The sequence below is a fragment of the Zonotrichia leucophrys genome, chromosome 1, assembly GCF_028769735.1.
Source record: "Zonotrichia leucophrys gambelii isolate GWCS_2022_RI chromosome 1, RI_Zleu_2.0, whole genome shotgun sequence".
Taxonomy (NCBI): Eukaryota; Metazoa; Chordata; class Aves; order Passeriformes; family Passerellidae; genus Zonotrichia; species Zonotrichia leucophrys.
The window spans coordinates 72,573,807-72,596,581 of NC_088169.1; the positions used below are offsets into that span (position 1 = coordinate 72,573,807).

At 42.1% G+C, this 22,775-nt stretch overlaps 1 protein-coding gene across 1 annotated transcript in view; it reads left to right on the forward strand.

Annotated features, from left to right (window-relative positions):
* LATS2 (large tumor suppressor kinase 2) overlaps positions 1-22,139 on the forward strand; it is a 48,673-nt gene extending 26,534 nt beyond the window's left edge. Inside the window, exons 3-8 of the mRNA XM_064717549.1 lie at positions 9,895-10,027; positions 11,916-13,453; positions 16,167-16,749; positions 17,366-17,548; positions 18,718-18,824; positions 19,520-22,139. Of these exons, the coding sequence (XP_064573619.1) occupies positions 9,895-10,027; positions 11,916-13,453; positions 16,167-16,749; positions 17,366-17,548; positions 18,718-18,824; positions 19,520-20,014 (3,039 nt within the window). The 3' untranslated portion in view covers positions 20,015-22,139. The remainder of the gene's footprint in view (positions 1-9,894; positions 10,028-11,915; positions 13,454-16,166; positions 16,750-17,365; positions 17,549-18,717; positions 18,825-19,519) is intronic.
* Positions 22,140-22,775: the final 636 nt, after the last annotated feature.

The window sequence follows — 22,775 nt, forward strand, 5'->3', positions numbered from 1 at the left end:
CTTTAAATTGAGTTTCTGGATTCATTGTTGCTTTCTGGATGTAAATCATGCCAATTCAGAGGAAAATTTCAAACCAAATGGTGATGGGGTTTTTGAACCAAGAATTTGAAGATTCTTGCCCCATGCATACCTTCCTCCTAGTTAAAAAGTCTGTAACACCTGATGTTGTCTGCTATTAGCTTTTGGCAAACTCTGCTGCTCAGGGCTGCTGCTGACATGGTTGTTTGCTTCTCTTTACACCAGCTCAGCTGCTTTACTGCTGGATAAAGAAAGTAGAAAATAGGGAGATGAGAGGTGTGGCATTCAACACTTTAGTAATGCAAATTCAAATTGAGAGGCTTAGTAAAATACTCTCCACCAGCTTAGACTTCTGTGCTATGTAGAAAGGATTTGCTTTGGAATACCAGGTAGATAACTCTTGTTCTTTGAGTTAGTTGTAAGCCTCAGAGTTTGCCCAGTGCTTGGCTTGGTATGAAAAGGGGATGATGAGTGCAATCACACCCATAAATTACTAAAAATGTGAGCAGGAACCTGGAAGGGGGTTTCAGTGAACATTACAAGAGACTGTAGTGGTGCTTGGTTTGAGACAATTCATGAGCTTATACCTGAATTTGTTTACTAATTGCCCTCTGTTTCCTTTTCCTCAGGGTTTTAAAGCTGTTGTAGAAAGTACCTTACCTTTGCAATACTAAAGGTGTGGATGAATAGTGCTGTGCCTTGCCTTGTGGGATCAGGAGAAGCTTTTAAGCCACGCTGGTTAATGCAAGGCATGTGGCTGAAACACTGAGTGATGGATTACAGGTCTCTACAGTGGCTGCCAGACAGAAGTCAACTGGAGCCCAGGCTGAAACTGCTACCAAACTGTGTCCAGAGGGTGGGAAGTTCTCTGTTTCTGTAACCAAAGTGAGAGGCTTTCAGGGAAGTAAAATAGGATCTTTGGAAAGGAGATACGTACACAGCTGCACGCGTGTGCATGTGCATTCACTCACGCATGAAGTAAGCAAAGCTCCTCCACGCTGCTCTGTAATGTAAACCTGCCAGTGCAGTAATTTGTAAATGCTGCTTATAACATGATTTCCCTCACTGTAAGGTTTGTGAATTAGCACATAATAGTGCTCCTGCTCCAGTGCTAAGGAAGGGTTGGGAGAGATTTGTCCAACTTTCTGTCTGTTGATGGACCCGACATGGGTCATTTGCTTAGACCTGAACTCTAAATAGTTTAAATAGCTCTCCAATGAGCATACTTAAAGAGTAATGAGGAACAGTTATGGCTCTATATACAATTGTTTGCTCTGTTTTAAATTAGAAATCCATTTCAAAATAGGATTGTTCTCTTGCATCTGTGTAGAGCTCAGCCCAATGCAGAAGGCTTCAGGGTGCCATCATGGTAGAAAGGATTTTGTGCATTTAGGGGATAATTCGAGCACAGCAGATGTACAAATGCACTTTTTCCCCCCTCCTGTATTCTATCATTAATGTGAACCTGATCCATGTGAGTTTTGGAATATAGATAGTTCTCAAGTACTACATGTGTTCAAAATGGAATGCTGTGTGCTCGCTCCTTACAACTCTCTGCTGATGTGGGATCTGAAGCAGTGTGTTTTCCAGAAGGGGAATTTTCTGTACTCAGGGAACTACTAATATTGCCTATTACTGTTAGCCAAGTATGATTGTTAAATCAGGAGTGTGTGCTCTTTGAAACGCTGGGGGAGCAAGCAGGAGCCTTCAGAAAGGGGCATTACAGCCTTTGAGGTAGGCAGCAAATTACCACAGATCTTGTATTAAGTTTACAGTATCACTCCTTTCACCAAATATCTGGGAATAGAGGGCTTGGGCCATCAGCTTTTCAGACACAAATGTGCTTTTTCCAAGGCTGGTGTGGACAGGGAGAACAGGTTATTTGTCAGTGCTCCTCAGGTCTATCTATTAAGTTGCCTCTATGATCAAGCTCTCTGCACCCTGCTCTCCTTCCTCTCTCCACCCTGCTCCTCTTCCTCTCACGCCTGTGTCCTGGCTGGAAGAGAGCAGCTCAGGTCTGGTTTTCCTTTCCAGACTACTTGAAAGAAAGGAAGAAAAGAAAAGTGGTATTTGTGGTGTTCGTGGTGGGTCTTAGTTATTTTCACTCCCTTTATTATTGTTCCTAATGTTGTGGTCTCTCTTTCCTTGCCTGTTTATTCTTTCATGGCACTTGAGCTTTGTGCAGAGTGCAGCTTTGTTGCCCGGAGCAGGACCTCTTCCAGCTTCCTCCAACCTCCCCTTTTCCAAATCTTCTCCAGAGTGCCTGTTGTGCTTCCAGAAATGGTCCAATAAATGTATATGCAAATATAATTGAATTACTTGTTTTATCAGAGTGGTGACACAAATAAGAGTCTTCTTTTTTTTTACATATTGCTTTTAGGGAGCTCACTTGAAATTAGATAATTTTAAAGGAAATAATTTATACAGATGTGCAGACATTATGTAATACCTGTATGTGTGTCAGTACATACACACACTCTCTGGGGCATCAACAGGAGTTGTTTGATGAAATTTTCTGGTTGGATTTGAAAATGGACATAGCAGTGCACGTATGTTTTCTCTTTAAACAGATTGCATCTCTTGAATAGTTCATCAGAGCTTCTTGAAGTGTTTACATATGCACTCATTTTCTGGAGATGCCTTGTTATAAATACTTTGTTCATTTTACAGGCATTTGTTTGGAAATATGTTGAGCAGCCGTGCTTGGTTTATTTCCAAATGTCTTAACTTTGGGACTGTGGATTGGCTTATAGCCTGAAGTTCATATCTCTCCTTTTCAGGGGAAGAGCTGTATTTGAACAACTCGTGGAGCACAAGGACTGTAGTATAAAATGGGAGGTGTCCCCTGTGAAATGCCCATGGCCAAACACAGTGTGTCTTGTAATGAGCTGTGGTGGGGGAGTGGAATATACAGACTTAATTAAAAAAACAAACTAATACCAGGAAAAAAAATAAAATTAGTTCTATGCTGCTAGGAAGTATAAGTTGCATACTGTTAAAAAGTATTTTGATGTAACTGGTATCTTTTGAGACATCTGACGAGAAGTTATGTCATATTTCCAGTTGCTGTTCCCAGCTCTGGTTTTTTTCTCTCTTATCCTTTATAAGATGGTGAAGGTGTTATGGTAGCTGTTATCCTGCTGCTAAATCTATATAGCATTTTTTTCTTGTCTTGGAAGAACATAAATAGTTTTGGTTAGTCATCAACTTAAGGAGAAGCAGCTGGGAAAAAACAGTAGAAAAGTCTTCTCTGTGATACTTGTGAAAGAACTTTCTATTCACTCTAGGGCTAATAAAATACAAAATCTAAAATGATCCATTTCAAATGTTGGTATCACTTGTCTGGTTCATTTGTTTGATTTTTAACCATCCAGAGTTGTTTTAAATCCTAAAGGATATTAGAAACACTTTAATCACCAAGAATTTTGTGAGTGAAAAAGTAAGTGACATCAGGAAGAATTTATTCACAGAAAGGGTAATTAAGCATTGGAGTGGACTGCCCAGGGAGGTGGTGGAGTCACCATCGCTGGGTCTAGTTGATGTGGTGATGTTTGGTCGAAAGCTGGACTGAGTGGAAGTCTTTTGCAACTGTAGTGATTCTGTGGGATGTGTCATATTCTGTGGCTTTGAGGATTAGGGCAATTCCTTTAACAGTTGGTTTGTGGTGATCATGATACAAGGGTTTCTGTGCTGGGACCCAGTAGAACTGACACTTCCACCCTCCACCATCTTTTTGCCTAATACTCCAAGTTGTATATTTTGGACTGGATTTAATTACCTTATTTTAATAGTAAGTTATCCTGCTGCCATAAACACAATAACAGGACCCCATTGTACTGGGTGCTGTACAAACAGAGTAGTAAATATACCAGTCTTCTGTAGGTGACTGGCTAAATAAAGACTGAAAGTGTTGGAAGGCAAACAGAATGAGCAGTGGCATGGCAATGACTGTCACATTAGATTTATTTTTATTTGTTTTTCTTATGATAGGGCCTTTACTAGAGCACTGTATCATTTATAAAATCCTCCCTCTGTCTTTTGCACATACTCCCTTTGTTAGTTCTGCAAATATCCCTTGAAAATGTGTATAAAAAACATCTGGTTAAAGTTGTTCCTTACCTGCAATTCCCCATTCCTAATTCACAGTCATGTATTTTTTTTCCTGTGTTGCTGTGATTTAATTTAGTGAGTCTTACATTTTGTGAGGTGTCTATATTCTTTTTCTGTCTGCCTAATTTTATGTACTACAGTGTGTCTCTTCTGCATACTTTAACCCCTGGTAAGCCTGGTATGAGGGGAAAAAAAAGAAGGAAGGAAGCACTGACAATGTGAGGTGGGAATGCATAGTCAATGCAAAGCAGAGCTAAAACATCCAGCCAAAAGAATGGATGACCTTCAGAGCTGGAGTGTTATCAGAATTAAAAATAATTCAGGAGCACAAAAGGTAGAAATGCTGTAAGGGCTAAAAGCCAGGATTGAAGCCCCAAGTGACTTTACCACAAGGCTGGCTCTTCCACCACTGTTGGCATGTCATCAAGAATGGGGTACCCACCTCTTATCAAAATCATGTCCCTGTCTGAGCTTTCTTGATACAGAGATGGGCTACTACACCAATAAAGGGAACGAAATTCCCATTTAACAGAAGAACACAAATTCAGCCCTGGAGGCCAAGCTGTGAAAATCCCTTAGGATGAAGGGGGCTCACTTTGTAGGTAACAGCAGAACTGCTGTGAAAAGACAATCCAAATTAAAATCAGAGGCAGTAAAGTGACCCTGCATAATTTAGTTTGGGAGGGAGGTTTATCATTGCCTAAGCAGGATAGCTTGGAGGAGTTTGTAACAGGAGCAGCTGGGGCAGAAAACAGCCCTGACTAATCATGGGGCAGATATCCATTAGTTTCTGAATGGATCACATCGTTTCAGAATGGACTAAGCAGTGCTGCAGCACTCAGTAGGTTTCTGCCTCTGCTAATTTCCTCCTGCTTTTCTGATGCACTGAAACTGAAAAGCACTAATGACACTCAGGATAATATCTTAATTATGTAGCTAGAATATGTTAATCAAGGTTATGGTAGGCATGGGAATTTATGTGCAAAATTTAGCCCCTGATGTTAGCAACCTGAAAACAGGCAAAACAAAAGTCGAGTACAAAATTGGATGAAGTGTCCAACTGGAGAATAATTACAGAGAGAGAATATTGCAAAATAGGTTTCTGTGTTCTGTGGGGCTGCCGCAGTTCTGATAGAGTACATTGTACACATTGTTTCCTGAACTGCTTGGGTTTTGCATGTTTAAAATCATGAATGAAAAATCCTGCAATGGGGGGCTATCGCAGAAAGGCTTGTAATCAATGCTGGATCATCTCTTTTGGCATGAGCTTTATTTTTTTTCATTTTGCAGGGAACCTGTATCTGTTTCCTGCATCTGTCAGCCATCCTTCTTGGTGAATGGAAAGCAAGTAATTAATTTTTGTTGTTGCTAGCAATTAATTACCCTTGCCAAATTTTGGAGGACCTATTGTCTCCTTCAGACACAATGTTCTTGGGAAAAAGTCTTACTTATTGTAACCTCTTGTGCAATCTTCACTTGGATGATAAATAATCTTGGCAACGAGGAGCTTTCTGAATGAAAAATGTTGCTGGACAACCCTGTAGTACAGCAAGAACGCAAACCTCTGCCAATGCTGGTGGAGTGCAGCCAGGCAGGAGGGTAAAATGGGGAAAGCCTTTCACACTGCCTGCAGAGCACAGAGTGAGATGAAGTCTGTATGTGCACAAATCCAAATATCTGTTTACCATCAAACAAGGATTTCTCCTATTGAGCATCTGAGCTCAAAGGTGGCCTCCCTTCCAGCAAAATCTTGAAATCTGTTGGAAGGCTGCCATCTACCAGTGTAAGACTGGGGAAATAACAGAGAGCATGTGGACCATGCAGCAGTCAGGTTTAGGTAGCCCACTGTAGGAATAAGCTGGGAAACTCCACCCTCCTCTTTTTTTATTTGAGTCCACAAATTTGGGATACTGCAATTTCCTCAGTCTGTTTTGTGGTTCATGGCCTGACTTTGGTTTTCCACTAGATCTGTCCAGAACCATGGCTGACCACTGAAACCTCATTTTAATATTGCAGCTGTTCAATTAATTACAGCTTTGGTAGAGTTAATCGTAAATGTGCATTTTTCCCCCTGTAGCTCTTCACCTTTACTTATTCTGGTTGATTTTTTTATCAATAGTTAGTGATGTCTGGAAGCAAAAAGGTGCATAAAAGCCCTGCATGGAGAGAAGTTTGAAGCCTCCAAAGGGAATAGAGAGTGAGCTGGGGCTGGGAGCACTCTGTTCTCTTGTGGTTTCTGCGCACACTGCCAGGGGCTGCTGTTTCTCCGTGGGCCTGGCAGCTGCTGTGGGGCAGCAGAGCCCAGGCAGCAGCCAGGTTTCTCAACCCATGCTGGGATGACAGCGCTTGGCCTCGTGAAAGGGAAACAATCTGAAGCAGAGGGCCCGATGCAGTGTACCTTGCAGTTAATGGAAATCTTTGTTGACCTCAGTGGAAGCTGGATTTGGTCCTGTGCCTACTTGAGTGTTTTGGAGTTGGCTGCAGCTCCAAGTGGCTTTTTTCCCCCTGGCTCATTTCTGGTTCCTTTTTTTCCCTTCTCTTTCTGAAGTGTACTTACCTTCCAGTGGTATAAAATCAAGACAGCTCCATCTGTGTCACTCTAACTGGGCACTTTTATCCTCACCCAGTGTCTGTCCTCATTTCCTCAGCCCTTCCACGGTCTATGTATTGATTTGCAAGATTTTGGCATTGATTTCCCCCCTTTTTGAGCCATTCTGCTGCTTCTCACAAACACTCTCCATCTCACTTAAGCCTCTGCTTTCCAACGAGTTTAATTGTTTAATTCATCTTCTGCCCTTTTTCCTCAAATTCAAAACGGTCCATATATTGATTTCTGGCAAATGCAGCCCAGGCCCCAGCCCCAGCAGCCAGCAGGGAGCCAAGTTCCCCTTCAGCAGGCTCCTGGAGGCCAGCCCTTTGCTGCCTCATGCCAGCCATGCTCCCTTGCTCTCAGAGCTCATCCCTGTGTTGCACATAGAAAGGAGAAGGCCCCCGTGCCTCAGGAGCCAGCAGCCACCTCAGAGCACACTCTCTGATCCTCAGCCACACATCAGCATGTCTTCTGTCCCTAAGGAAAAGGTGCTGGGGGTAATGGAGCTCTTTTCAGGTGACTGCCAGAGAGAAGAGAGCTGTGGGCATGGACAGTGGCAATAGGAAGGATGATGCAGAAGAGGACAAATGCCAGCTGCAACACTGCTGGGCCTTCTTGTTGTCCTCCACTCTCCTTGAGTATCACATGCCCTAGAGGGATTTATCTCCTGGGTGGAGAAATGTGATTATCTGTGATTTGCCTCTGAGGAAAACATTTTTCCTTTTGTTACCTTTCCTTACTTCATGTTTTCCCTACTTATATTTTCTCCAGCAGTAATGTAAATGCTGAGCAAACAGGGTGTGTCAGGAGGAAACCCTTTGGAGGGTGGGAGCTGACCTAGTGAAAGTGGGGAGCTGGAGCACAGGGCTGCTGTTGCACTGGGGCCTTGCAAGGGTGAGATTGCCCCTGACACACCTGCTCTTGGTCCCAAGCTCTTGCTGGCCTCTTAGGTTATCCAGCTGTGCTCGGTGGAATGTGTTGTGCCTGTTCCATCACATCATTCCCGCTGAACTTTAAATATGAGTCTCCTAAAGCTGTGCTGAAGGTAGAACATGCAGTTTCAGGAAGACCAGTGCTGTTTTTACTTTTGCTTTTCAGACACAGACAATGGCAAAAGAGGAAAAAGTTACAGTATGCTTTCAGAGATTATAACATTTCTCCTATTTTAGCCCCTTTGAATTATATACAGCCAGCACAGATCAGAGAGGGAGAAATGGACCATGTGGGCTGTTTTATTAATCATTAATACAATTGTTACCCAACATCCAAACCAGCCCAAATGTGCTTATAGAGAACATTTAATTTAGGAAACTTAGACTTGTGACCTAAGGCTAGATCCAGCTGCTGTAAATGGGACAGAGTATGTTAGCAGCCATGTGGAACAGGGCTGTAAAGCCCAGTGTCCCTGGATGATGAGAATGGTGAGCACTAAGATGCGCATTTGCTAATACTTTAGAAATGTATCCACAAGAAGAAAAAAAGAAAGAGGAAAAAACATTGTGGGAAATTCTTTCCTTCATACATAATATTTTTCTCATGATTTAAAATTGTCCTTAGTAATATGTTGATGCCAGTGAAGTATTTCAGCTATAGGAAATGTGAAACCAACTATTGCCTTTTGATGAATTATGAGTCATAAATTGTATGAAAAATATTCAGCTTGCTATAGCTATTCCACAAGCAGAACCTCTGACTAATGAAGGAACTGCTGCCCTTTTGGGGGCAGTAGGAGGGGTCTGAGTAAAGCAAAACAAGATGCCAAGTGCCAGCAAGTGGCTCTGTGCTAAGTGTGAATTGGTGTCATCTGAGATGAGCCTCCCTTGCTGAGTAAACAATTAGCGGTTATTTGACGTGTACAGAGCAGCAAAGCTGCCCTTTGCTCCAGCTGGATTCCTGACTGCCAGCCAGAGCCCAGAACTGACCCTTGGGAGAGCCATGCTCCAGTGCCAACCCAGCTCCACATCTGCAACCGGGCAGCCAAGCCAGGAATGCACGACCTCCCTCTGATTCAGTGCTCGGTGGGCAGGTTGTCATGACAGAATTCCCCTAAAAATAGTAATAAAGTGGCAAGAGAATAGGATACTGACATTTGCAGGCAAACCCTTGGTGGTAGCATTCATTTCTTTCGGGATCAGCTGTCTAAGAACTGGGAGTTTAGTTCAAGTTAGTCCTCTTATCACGTCACTAAGTCACTAGGGTTTATCTCCTCTTACACCTATTTTATGAATTGCCTTTGGAGGTGATTGTAGAAAGATGCTCAGCAACTACTTTTGAGTCGGTATCCAGCTTTTTGATGGGTGAAGTTCTGTGAGTGAAATTCGACATTAAAGCTCTGGATTTCAACTTCTCCTTCATTTCAGAAAACACCATGGAGCCTCATGAGGATTTGTGAATTTTGCTTTGCAACCGCATGGTGCTTGAGTCATTGAAAGGTGTTTAATATACCCGAGCTACAAGTACAAGTACAAACAAACTGCTAGGAGCTGTAGCAACAACTACTGCTAGCAACAAGTAGCAGTAGTTGTTGTTAGTTGTTAGCAGCAGCAACTACTGCTAACCATAGTTGTTAATAAAATACAGCTAAAAAGACTGACAGTGTAGCTTTCAGTTTGGGATGCCCAGTCATTTTCCAAACAAATAGTGGATGACGTCCCAGCTGTACTGAAAACAGCAATTTTTCTTCCCTGTGGACTCTAGTGAGCAGAAATCAACCCCTGCCTAATTAGCTTATTTGTGGTATTTGTGAAAGGATAAAGTTTTTACTGTGTTCAGGTGTGACTAAGAGACATGCTCTCAAATACTAACAGCTAAATTTTCATGACATGACATCACATGACATCACATCACATCCAGTGTGAAATTATGCTGGCTTTTCCATATCATATTGATATGGAAAACAATAAAGATTGTTTTAAGGGCTCTTGAAATACACATTTTAATTTGGTGCTTCTTTAATTGCTAGAATCTGGGTAGGTTGTATGTTTTGTTATTTTCTTCTTATGATTTTTGAGTTGTGTAAGGCATGTAAATGCTTTCAAAATATGAGTCCATTTGGCTTCAGGCAGCTGTGATCTGATGTTTAAAATGCTCCTATTAATGTAAGAACACTTACTGCTCTTCAGCTTGCAGTGCTTGGGTTTTGTCACAACATGATTCAGTTCTTGTGTGCTTTGCAGGAGATGGCTGTCCGGGCACTGAAGCAGACAGGGAGCAGAAGTATTGAGGCAGCCCTGGAGTACATCAGTAAGATGAGCTACTTGGATCCCAGAAATGAACAGATAGTACGTGTAATTAAGCAAACCTCACCAGGTGAGCATGATTTTTTTTTTTAATTGTGTTCTTCTTTCTTGCAATAAGCTAATTTTTAAAGTAGGATCGCTGCTGGGGAGAAGTGTTGGACAGCAGTGTTCCACAGCAGTCAGGACACAGTGCCAGCTTGCAAGGCCAGCTGGGCTGGAACCTCAGTACAGCTCTCCTGCTTCCAAAGAGTTTTCTGTGTACCCTTTCACAGTCCACCTTCTTAAAGAGAAATCTGTTGTTCAAATCCAAATATTCCCCTATTGGACCAGAACAGACTTGCTGCTGTGCAAATCTAGGAGGTGGACATCATATCTCTCTTGACATCAAGATTATTTGCACAGCTGAGATATCTGTCCCAAAGAACAGTTATTGCTGCTACATTGCTTTGTGGCCTCTGATAAGGAAAAGCAAAGTCAGCTTGCCCCCAAGGCTCAGGATGAATCCTGCTGACAGAGATGACAAATGGGTCTTACTAGCTGCCTCCCACTTCCAGGCCAGGGTAGCCACTTCTTAGGATGCTTAGGATTGCTACAGCCTCATTCAGTGCATCTCACTGTGTCCCAGCAGGTGAGCTGTCAGGGGTGCTGTTGTAAGAACAGCCTCAGTAATGCTGGCCTTGTGTTATCACAGGAGAAAGAGCTGCCAATTATAGATTTCACTTCAAAGATCTCTGGTTATTTGTTCAGCCTGATTCCATTTCAAAACATTGCATTCTTTATGAGGGCATCATTTAGTGTGGTGCGCACTCACACTGTGCAGAGAGTGTGCAGAAACCTCTCTTACTACTCTGCACGTCCCTATGTGTCCCTGTGCCCCTGTGGAAGCAGGGCTTGTGTGTCAAGGTGAGGAGTCAGCAGCTGTGCTCAGCTGGGGTGTGCTGTACTGCTGGCTGTATATAATTGTAATGCACTGTTCAAGCCTGTTAGTATGTCAGTATGGCTATTCTTAAGTCAGGATTTTAAAAGGAAATTGTCTAGGCATAAATGGGCCAAGTCCTGTAATTTGTGAGAGCTAAAGAAGCAGAAGGGGAACAAAAACATAACAGCAGCACAGAGTCTTCCCTTGTCTTTTTAGCACAGCCAGTGCTGTATACACCTGCAATTTGTCCTCAGATCAAAGAACTGATGAAAAGTGCTGTTGACGCTTCCATTGTAGGAATGCTGCTATCTTGTCTCTGCACATTCTTCAAGCTAAGATTAATATGTTTACACCCTGAAAGATCTTCCTTCTCAACAGATGGAAGATGAGTAATGTGAAGGGGTACTCAGTGTCCAACACATTGGAAGGAATACAGGACAAACTGTATGATGCCTTTGTTTAAATGAAGGAGAAGGAAAGAGGGATTTTTGAGAATGATGGAAGAGAGAGATGTGAACAGAAAACCAGTGTGAGCAGGTGGCTCACTGTGCAGAAAATGGACTCTGTGATGGCCTAGTAGTTTATAGCAAAATTGACTTTAAGTTGTATAGAAAGTCCTTCCAGGAGCTTTTTGTCTCCTGTTGTTGTATTTAACACTCTGCTCTGTAGCTTCCTCCTGTCTGAGAGCAATGACTGCTAATACTGGTCCAGCTTTTAGAAACAGGCTGTAGAGTAGTCTGATGAGTTCATAGTTAGGGAATTTGTGTTTCTATTTCCATTATTTGATAGGACTCCCTGATGATTCCTGGCATGAGCATTATTGTGATCTGGCACTGTTATCAGTAGGTATATTTGGCACCTATAACTTTAAATGTTCAGAGTGTTTCATTTGGGTTTTGAAAGGTGTTTTTAAAACACATACTCCCTGAGCAGTGTGTATATGTGTGTGTGTGTATGTATGTATAGATGCATGAGTAATGCAAAGTAATTGGTTCACCTGAATTGTTTCCTAACATTCTTCTGTATTCTTTTTATAAAGGAAAGGGTATTGTGCCAAATAATGTAACCCGCAGGCCAAGCTTTGAAGGATCAAATGAATCTTTTCCGTCCTACCATCAGATCAGTAATGCAGCCTATGAAGGGACAGGCTTTGGAGCAGAAGGTGCAAACATGCTTGCTGAGGTTCCCAGGCCATACATGGACTATTTAATTTCTACTTCTCAGTCTTCAGCTATGACTGCTCCTGTGCAGCGACCCTCTGGAGTAGGCACTCACGGCACACCAACAAGCCATCAGCAGAAAGCATACCCTGCAAATATGGAGTCTTCTGTGATTAATTATCCAATGGCTAATCACAGCAGTCAGGCCCTGCAGCTGCAGGCGTCCCATGGCTGCAACAGCCAACATTACACCAGGCAGCACATGATGGTGCAGGGGGAACCTATAGGATACGGTGTTCAACGGAGTCCATCCTTCCAAAACAAGATGCAGCAGGAGGGGGGATATGCCAATCTCCCAAATAAAGGGGCAGTTGTTCAGAACAACACTGGTCATGCATTTCAGCAGGCACCAGCAAGCCTGTATATCTCACATTCTCACCACAAGCAGACAAGTCCTTCTTCTCATCAAATGCATGTGATATCCAGAGGTCCAGCCTTTGCTAATGATTTTTCAGACAGTCCACCACAAAATCTATTGACTCCATCTAGAAATAGCCTAAACATGGACCTCTATGACATGAATAATCCTCAAGTTCAGCAGTGGCAGGCAGCAACACCATCACGCAGAGATTCTGTACAAAACCCAGGAATAGAAACATCTCCACGGCAACATGTATCCTTCAGACCTGATGCTGCAGTGCCAAGCAGAACAAACTCCTTCAACAACCACCAGCAACAGCCACAAGTGACAGTGTCTATGAGACAGGTTCCTCCAGGAAAACCCGATCCTTCCATCACGTCTCCAAACACAATCACGGCAGTCACGTCAGCTCATATCCTGCAGCCAGTGAAGAGCATGCGCGTGATGAGACCAGAGCCTCAGACTGCAGTGGGACCGTCCCACCCTGCGTGGCTGCCGGCACAGGCACCAGCTGTGGATGGCCTGGAGATCATGGAGCAGCACGTGCCGCCGCCTGGAGCAGCTAATGCCTACCAGCTCGACGTGGATTACGGTAACCAGGAGCTGCGCTGTCCACCCCCACCCTATCCCAAGCATTTGTTCCTTCCTGGCACCTCTGAGCAGTTTGATATCAACTGCTTGTGCACGGGCGTGGAGCAGACTCTGCGTGTGGTCCCCACTTCAACAGGCAACAAGGCGGAAGAGAGCAGTGAGAGAAATGACAAAAGCAGCAAGAGCGCTAAAGCTGAAAAACCAAGCAAAGATAAAAAGCAGATTCAGACGTCTCCGGTGCCTGTGCGAAAAAATGGCAAAGATGAGGAAAAGCGAGAATCCCGGATAAAGAGCTACTCACCTTTTGCCTTCAAGTTCTACATGGAGCAACATGTAGAGAATGTCATAAAGACCTACCAGCAGAAAATTAACAGAAGGTTACAACTGGAGCAAGAAATGGCAAAAGTAATTCTTGTTTTGTTATTGTAAAATCTAGTAGGGTCAAATTGATTCTTGCTATTTTTAATTCGTAAAAAAAATTGTAAAGGCAGAATCCACTGAAGTAGTAGGTATCAGACACCTCCCTATACCAGACTGTATCCCCTTAAAAGTGTGGATGCAGGTCTGGGAGGCTGTTTGAAAAACCTGAGATGTGAAATGATATTTGTTCGTACCAGAAAAGTAAAATGAGGCAAAAAAACCCCATATTATAGGTAAGAACTTAAAATGCTGGCTTGAGGCTAAGATAATTCTGGCAGTACTTTGGCAGCTCTTGCAAAACTCTTTGCTCAAGTTCCTCCTCAGTGTTCCATGATTGCTGCCCATTCACCAAAGCCATGGTTCAGCTTGGCAGTCACTGTGCCATATTTTCAGGTGACTGTGTAATACTTGACTGGAAGTTGTCTGTTGAACACATGTAAGTGATAATGTCATGCAGGTAACCATATTGGACTGACTTGAACTGATTTTGGGACCATTGCCAGAACTCATTCTAGAGGCAGGTCTCAGAGAGATGCATTTTGGGTGATAGAACTTCTTTCATGCCTAAGTGCAGCTCTCAAATCTAAGCTGACTCTCTGATAGTGCTGCTTAAAACAAAGCTGCCAAGCTCTAATGATTGGTCTGGCAGTTGTGTTTTTAATTTTTACTTCTGAAAGAGGAAGAGGGGGTTTTTTCTTCCTAGGCATGACTGGAATATGATTAGTCTACTTTTGCATTAAAGGATAAGCTCTAAGAAAAGCTGTCATTATCACATAATGGGTAATAATTAACTAACCACCCAATCTTCCCTAGCACAGTCAGTTTCCAGAGGCAATTGATTCGATGCTCACATTGCACCAGAAAATTCAGGAGTTTGTTTGCTGAGGTTAGAATTAAGAGAATATTCTTGGAAAATCTCTTGAAACGTTGGCATTTTACTGACAGTTAATAGCTTGTCCTCACTGCAAGTACAGGTTATATTGTGTTGCTTGAGTATTTTCCTGAGACTGAGGTAGGGAATGATTTCTAGAGAGGTATAACAGGATCTAATTGTACTAGTTCTTCTCTTCTGACTCTTCAGCTTTCCTTCACTCAGAGATAATTCAGGTGTAAACAAAAACAACTCCTTCCCCTAGAAACCTTATCACTGACTGAAAATACACATGCAGGAGATTTTTGCTATCTTAATATTGCATTATTCTAGAATTAGCAAGAACAGAGCGCACTCATTATTTTACCCTAAAAAGTAAATATTTCCTCTATTATGGATTGATGTAGTTATCTTTCATTTCAAAAACAGTATTTCTTGTTTTGATTTGGCTTTTTCCTTCAGTCTGAAACTTCATCCTACCTGCTCTGCTAGTTTCTGTAGACTTACCCCATCCTTTATTCATACAGATTTAATTTTTATACTGTGAGGATCTCATTGCATAGTCTGGCTGTCCACATTCATCTTTAAATACCTAGACTACAGATGTGAAATTAAATCAGCCTAAGCAGCAGCCCTGTGGGTGTATGCTTGGGTTTTCTAGCCTGCTAATCAGTGAGCTTCAGCCCCTTCACCCTCCCAATGGCCCCTTCTCGCCAGGCACTGATCTTTCTCTCAGAAGTAGTTCAGTTGATGCCAGTTAATTCAAGATTTTGGGTCTGGGGTGTGCAGAAAGAAAAGAGTATGCTGCAAGAGTGAGTTGTCAGAGGAGCCTGGGGTCAGCCTAGGGGTTTCTGCTTGTGGGGCCATCAGTGGCTCTCAGCAGAGGGCCAGACACTGAAGTTGGCAGAGTTGGCGCTCTGCAGGCTCTGTCTTGAAAGGTGGGGGAAATCTGGTTGGATCCAGCTGCTTCTTTCTTTTCCAGGAGGTTTCTCCCTACAGCCCTGTGAAATGTTACTTGCAGTTACTCAGAGGCTCTCTGGAGATAGGAGGTGGACAGGCCAGCTGTTCGACAGCTTGGGTGCAGAGGGAAAATGATACATTTAGGAGGGAAATAGCACCAGAGTCTGGGCTGCAGTGGCTGAGGGGAGACCAGAGCTGAGGATTTTAGGTACCTCTTTTGGGAGGGGAAAAAGAGAAGTTTATAGAACAGATGCTCAGGAGATCTAAAACCTTGAGAGTGGAGGATGTTTATGGCAGAGGAAGAAACACAATTTCTGAAGGAGGTTCCAAGGCACTTGGGAATGTGTAGGTCAAAAGCAGCTTTTTAATTACAACACAAAACCAAACAAACAGCACCCAAGGTAGGAACTGCTAATGTGAGTTGCCATGGGGAACCATTCATGAACAAAGTGAACTGCTGCACATAGGTTTAAGTTTTAATTTAAGGTTTAAATGAAGCTGGGCTTAAGTGCACATACATATGGTGGAGTGCAGTGGCAAAGTGCACATTTGAAAGGTGTGAACCGTATCCCAAGGTCGGGTTTGTTATGTTGTATTCCCCTCTCTGACAATATTGCCCTATGCCTTCTTGTTCAGCCAAAAGAGACAGGCATACCAATCTCAGATATTGCAAATTCAGGCAACAACTTTGGGCACAGTGAGTTTTCAGAAATACCTCGACAGACAAGAGAGTGTATCCCTCACGAATACATCTTTTCTGGTTCTTGGGTAATTTTTCTGAGAAATGTGTTTTGGGAATGCTCATTTGTTTTTCTCTTGCTATGAATATAACAGTATAGCTCTTGTGGTTTGTTTTCCTTTGTAAAGGCAGGCCTCTGTGAAGCAGAACAGGAACAAATGAGGAAAATTCTCTACCAGAAGGAGTCCAACTACAACAGACTTAAAAGGGCCAAAATGGACAAATCTATGTTTGTGAAAATCAAGACTCTGGGTATTGGTGCATTTGGAGAGGTGTGCCTGGCCTGCAAAGTGGACACCCATGCCCTGTATGCCATGAAGACTCTGCGGAAGAAGGACGTGCTGAACCGGAATCAGGTGGCTCATGTCAAAGCAGAGAGGGACATACTTGCTGAGGCAGACAATGAGTGGGTGGTTAAACTCTATTACTCCTTCCAAGATAAAGACAATTTGTACTTTGTGATGGACTACATCCCTGGTGGGGATATGATGAGCCTGCTGATTCGGATGGAGGTCTTCCCAGAGCGTCTGGCTAGATTTTATATTGCAGAGCTCACTTTGGCCATAGAGAGTGTGCACAAAATGGGATTTATTCATCGAGACATCAAGCCTGACAACATTCTGATAGACCTCGATGGGCATATCAAACTGACTGACTTTGGACTGTGTACTGGATTCAGGTGGACTCACAATTCAAAATACTATCAGAAAGGTAATATTTTTACCCTTTTTCTAGGACGCTATTGTGTTATTTGTTTTGAAACAAGCACCTACTTGTTGGCAGGAACACCAGATCAGGAAACTAGACAAACAGTTAATGGCAATATAATGTGTCTGTCTCTCTCTGACTCACTCAATTAGCTTGTTTCCAATTCTTTTGTTTCCAATACTGTTCAAAACCCTGTCAGTAATGTGGCTGCCCACTGCAGAAGCAGTAATTTTTCAGTTTATACTTGTTGGGAGGGTCTCTTTTGCTGGGGAGATAATTTAATCACAGATTTGGAGTAGTCCATATGTCTCCTGTATGTGCTGTTGAGTTCTGGTGTCTGTTGGCAAAGAGGATATAAACAATTGGTGTAGCTAATTTAAGTATACTCCATAGTTCTGTGTCCTCCATATGGAACTATACTTCCTTGTGGTGAGACAGAGAGATTTTGTTGGACATTTTGTATGGAAAACCAATTCAGAATGGGAGGGCTTTAATGTCTAAAGTTCAAATGCCATTCTTCAATGAGAGTAGAAAATGGCTCTGGATCTGAGTAAAAACTTCTCTCTTTGTGTGTTAAGTTTTATGATCACAAATGTGAACTTTCTCTCCCATATGAAAGGGAGCCACATCAGACAAGACAGCATGGAGCCCAGTGATCTTTGGGATGATGTGTCCAACTGTCGATGTGGAGATAGGCTGAAGACATTGGAGCAAAGAGCTAAGAAGCAGCACCAGAGATGCCTGGCCCACTCATTAGTTGGAACCCCTAATTACATTGCTCCTGAAGTCCTGCTTCGTAAAGGTAGGTAAACCTGTATTTTTGTCCTGTTTCCCTAATTTTTTTTTCCTTGAATAAACTTGCTGCTTTGGAAGCTTACCATTCTGAAGGCCACAAACAGTTAGATTAAGGAGAACTCCTGATGCTCCAGTGTGTAGCATCACCACACTAGGGGTGGCCATACTTTGTGTGTCCACACTCTGAGGCCTTTGAGTGAGGCTGCTTATAAACATGTTGGATAATTTTAACAGTGATATTTTTCAAGTATAAAGCAGATTATCTGTACTCATGGAGTAAAACTCTGACCCCTATCAAGTTTACGCAGACCAGTGAGTAGCCAGCTGACATTCTGGATCACTGATTCAGATGGGCCACTTCAGCATGGATTACGTAAACTTGGGAAATATGTCCTCCATATTCCCAGCCAGAGCCTGTGGAACCCAACAGAAAGTTTTCCACAATTTACTCTGGGCACCCTACATTCAAAAGGTTAGCTTGAGGAATTTGGACAGTACTTGGTGACTATCCCTGCAGAACTGACATGGTCACTGGAACAAAGAGATTAGGTGTTCAGAGTTGTCTGCAAACTAGATCCTAAGCCTGATCTTCTCTAACAGAGATTTCACAATGGATCCTACATCATTTGATTACACAAATTCCATTGAAATCAATGCTTAATTTTTTTTTTTTCAGATCTTAAGCATACACCTTATTGGTCTTGTTCACAGCACTTAAGTGATTAAAGTTGTTCCTTTGCTTGTAACTTGCTCAGAGAGTTGTCTGTGGCTTTCTTCTGTCTGTAGAACCAGGCTGTGTCTTTCAGCAGCTTTTCAAAGTTGTGGAGTCATCTCCACTGAACCTAAGGTGGACATCAGTTGCTAAACATTTTTGTTATTTGAGGTTCAGTTTGTGCTGCTGTGGCATTGGGCACAAAAAAACCCTCTTTCTTTCTTTTTAATGACAGTGTCAAGACTCACTTTTGTTGAGAATTTATTCAGAAAGGTTCAAGGACAGTAGGATTAGATGTTTACTAGAAGTAAACAGCAGTAAAGTAGGTCAGCAAGCAGAAGTCACAAACCTTTTGTCTGAGAAAAGGCAGAAGTTTGTGCTGTATGTTTTAATACTTAATTGCAAGCAGGTCTATACACATTCCCCTTAGCTAGTGGAGATCAACCTTTTGACTTGCCTTTCAGGATACACTCAGCTCTGTGACTGGTGGAGTGTTGGTGTCATCCTTTTTGAGATGTTAGTGGGACAGCCTCCTTTCCTGGCTCCTACACCCACAGAAACCCAGCTGAAGGTAAGTTGAAGCAAAGTTCCAGTCTGTGGTAGCAAAATTTTAACCCTTCCCTTCCCAGACCTACTCCCCTTTCTTTTGCTAGGGAAAGGAGTAATGGTTAAAAAAGCCTGATTTTAAATAGTTCTGTGCAAGCACACATCTTTTGCCAGTAAATGAAGGCACTGAATATCAACTAGAACTGACTTGTCCAGCTGCAGAGATAGATATTAGTTTTATGAGTCTTCTTAGCAGAATTGGGATTTCTCAAGCATGAGTTCATCCATTTAATTCCTTAGGGTGCCAATAGTACCTGATATGCCAGTGACAATTGCAGTTGGCAATATAAGTGTTTCACAACTGAGCAATGATAGGTCTTTTTTAGAGAAGATCTGTCTTGTGACCACTTTTCCTAGTTTATATTTTGGAGACAAAGTGAAGTAATTCCTTTGTGTAAACTGAGTATGTTCTCAAATCTGAGTATTGGAATATTCGGGAAGGAACATTTTAACAAATGGTATTGTTCTTTTTGTCTGCTAGCCAACAATGTTTTTCTGGTTCATTAGAGTAATTACTAACAGGGAATGCAATCTTGAAGCTGTGAACTGTGCAGACTGTGAGATGACTCGTTAGGTGTGCACTCCTGTACAGTTCATGTTGGCCATTGGAAGAGTTCTGTTTCTAGATCAGAAGTTCCTTAACACCTTTGTTACCTGCAGGTGATAAATTGGGAAAGCACACTGCACATTCCCTCACAGATCAAGCTGAGCCCTGAGGCAACTGATCTGATCACAAAGCTCTGCTGTGCTGCTGAGGACAGGCTTGGAAGAAATGGAGCAGATGATATTAAAGCCCATTCTTTCTTTCACTCTATGGACTTCTCTGCCGATATCCGTAGGCAGCCAGCTCCCTATGTTCCAAAGATCAGCCATCCAATGGACACTTCAAATTTTGATCCAGTTGAAGAAGAAAGTCCTTGGAGTGATGCTAGTGGTGACAGCACCAGGACCTGGGATCCACTAGCCTCTTCCAACAACAAACACACAGAACATGCTTTTTATGAGTTTACTTTCCGAAGATTCTTTGATGACAACGGGTATCCGTTCAGGTATCCCAAACCTTCTGGAATGGAAGTTTGCCAGTCTGAGAAGTCTGATGTAGAAGACAAAGGTGTGGTAGATCAGACTGGAGCTTGTCAGCCTGTATATGTGTAAATTATTGTATAGAGTACTCTAGATAGGACTAATCTCAAATCCAATAGGGCCTTTAACTGATCCTTTGGGAACTGATCCTGCAGCACTTGTGTACCTTCAGCTGAGGCTGGAGACATCCTGGGGAGTAAAAGAAGCTTGCAGGGCCAGGTCCTAAAGATGGCACTCTTGAAAGTTCAGGTCAGTTCTACTGTAAATAACTTTGTTGATAATTACACTTGAAATCCTGGTCTTCACCAAAATCTCTAAGGCCAGCAGTCTGTCATTTCTGGCCTATTTTATTTGAGGTCAGCATCCCCCTTACTCAGATTAACACTTACAGACTTCTGCAACTGTCAGCATTGTTTTTTTAAATGAGTAAAGAGCACTTATATTTTGTTTATAGCAGGGTTTTTTTCCTACTAAATTATAGGGATTAACTTTGACAAATCATGCTGCTGTTCTTCTTTTCTACATTTTTATTTTATCCATAGCACTTACTTCACATTTAGGAAGATGCATAAAGCTGAAGAACATGTGATGAAAGGTCTGTGCAATAATGTAAGAAAGAAAAAAAAAGAAGAAGAAAAATGAAAAAAAGAAAACTGCTCTCTAATTTTCTAAATTTACTGATGCCATTGTATTCACACCATGATTTTTGTTTATTATATGTATTTTCCACATTTCAAAATTGTGACATAACCTTAAAGCTGCTTTATTTCCTTCTGCTTATTGGAGTGTAATAGAAAGTGTGAGCAAGTGGCAATTTGGGTGTGATTTCATTGTCTAGTGTGTGAAGAATGTTGCATGAGCAGTGGTTTTCTATTTGAAATGGCCTTTTCTTGCCATTCACAGGCAGGTCCTGTGGATTCATTTTTCTAAGGGTCTAAAATTAGACCATTTTAAACCGTGTGTTGATAATGTATTGTGTGGATGGCTTCCTCTTATGATTGTATCCAATATTAATTTTGTAAAACAGATTGCAAAGGTTATACCTGAGTAGTGATAATGTTGTGGTCTGATGTAATAGATGGTTTTAGCAAGCACATGTCACGGGCACACGCATTTCCCAACGTGGATCAGCAGCCAGAACATTACAACGGAGCAGATTTGTGGGGAGAGCCTGGATGGGGCTGGCTCAGGCAGGGAGCAGCACAGAGGCCGTGGCTCAGGCAGGGAGCAGCACAGAGGCCGTGGCCCCAGCTGGCAGAGGCAGCACAGCATCCAGACTGGAGCATCTCCCAGCGCAGGGCTCCCATAACGTGCCGAGGCCCCAGGTGCAGCGAGGCTGAGGCTGGGTGCCTGCAGCTCCACAGACACCTATGGAACCTGGAGGTATGTGGCTTTCCAGACATCAGACCCCACATGTGGATCCATTTAACATCTCATGTTTTAGGCACTGACATTGGAAAATGTTGGCATATTTGGTAGGTCATTCTGTCCCGTTGTCTAGAGTTAAAATGTTGCTGTGATGGAGCACAATAGGCCTTCATTTCTGTCAAATTATAGTCATACTTTGAAATATCAGTTTTTAACTATGTTAAAATATGCATTTTTCTTGTATGTATAAGTGAGAATTATTCAAGATGATATCAGAATACTAAAGATAATTAAGCCATACATATTTGCATATATATTATATATAACTAAATAAGTAAACACACACAAAAATCCATAATTCAGATTAGTGTAACAGTCCTATTTAAAGTGATTGACCTAATAACATTTGATGAAAACACTCCTTTAATGTGTTTTTGCTTTATTTTATTTTTAAATCTGGAGCTTCATTATTTTTTCCGTATATTATTCCACATATTATTCCTTAATGTTTTAGCATATCCTATCCTATCCATTGTTTAGATATCTAAGCAACAACATATGAATTCATCAGCCTAAACTAAACAAAAATGATTGTGTATTTGTTTACATTTGTATGAAAGGAATGTTCTGAGGTATGCAGTGCTTGTGTTGTGACAGTTTATGTAAGATTCAGTATTACTGCTTTTTTATATAGTAATGCCATTTTTTTGTTATTTACATCTATCTGACATTCTTCCATGTGGTAGGTTCTTTCTCAGGAACTCAATTTAACTGTTATTTATTGATATATCATTGCCTTTGAAAGCTTCTACTGGCAGAATTTATTAAAAACCTGAATCAAAATCTACAATGTGTTTATGTGTTACTCAATCCTCCTTTAAGGGAGCAGTTTTAGTGAATTTCTTTCAGTAATGTTATTGATGGGGTTGAGCTACAAATGTAAGATCCAAATCTTATCTCTCCTGCAGCATTTGATGGAATGGAATCTCAGGGTACCTTCAGGCTATTTCTTCTTCTGTCCTCAACGGCCCTTAAGAATAAGGAGCAGGATTCCAGATAAAACTTGGTTTGGAGTGAGCAGGTCAGTGGATGGAATAGATATGGAATGAAATAGATAAAACTGAACACAGTCACTTCCTGTGCAGTGGTGGTGCTGCCAGGGCAGCCACAACGCTGGCTTGCCCCCTCTGGCTGTTGCCTCTGATTCATTTCTAAAATGTAAATAATTTACCTGCACTCACAGAATATCTGCAACTAAGCAAAACAAGAGAAGCCAGCCCAGAAGGAAACAGGTGCTTCCACCATTACTGATTTACAATCTATGCTGCAGGGAACAGAAGCCTACTCCCCTTTCACCTACAGAACTAATTTGAAAAACCAATCTTTCAAGTTTATCAGGCACTGTCTGTGGAAGCTTCTCATCCTTTGCAGACATTTCAGAGGTAAACAGCAACTTGGAAGTCCA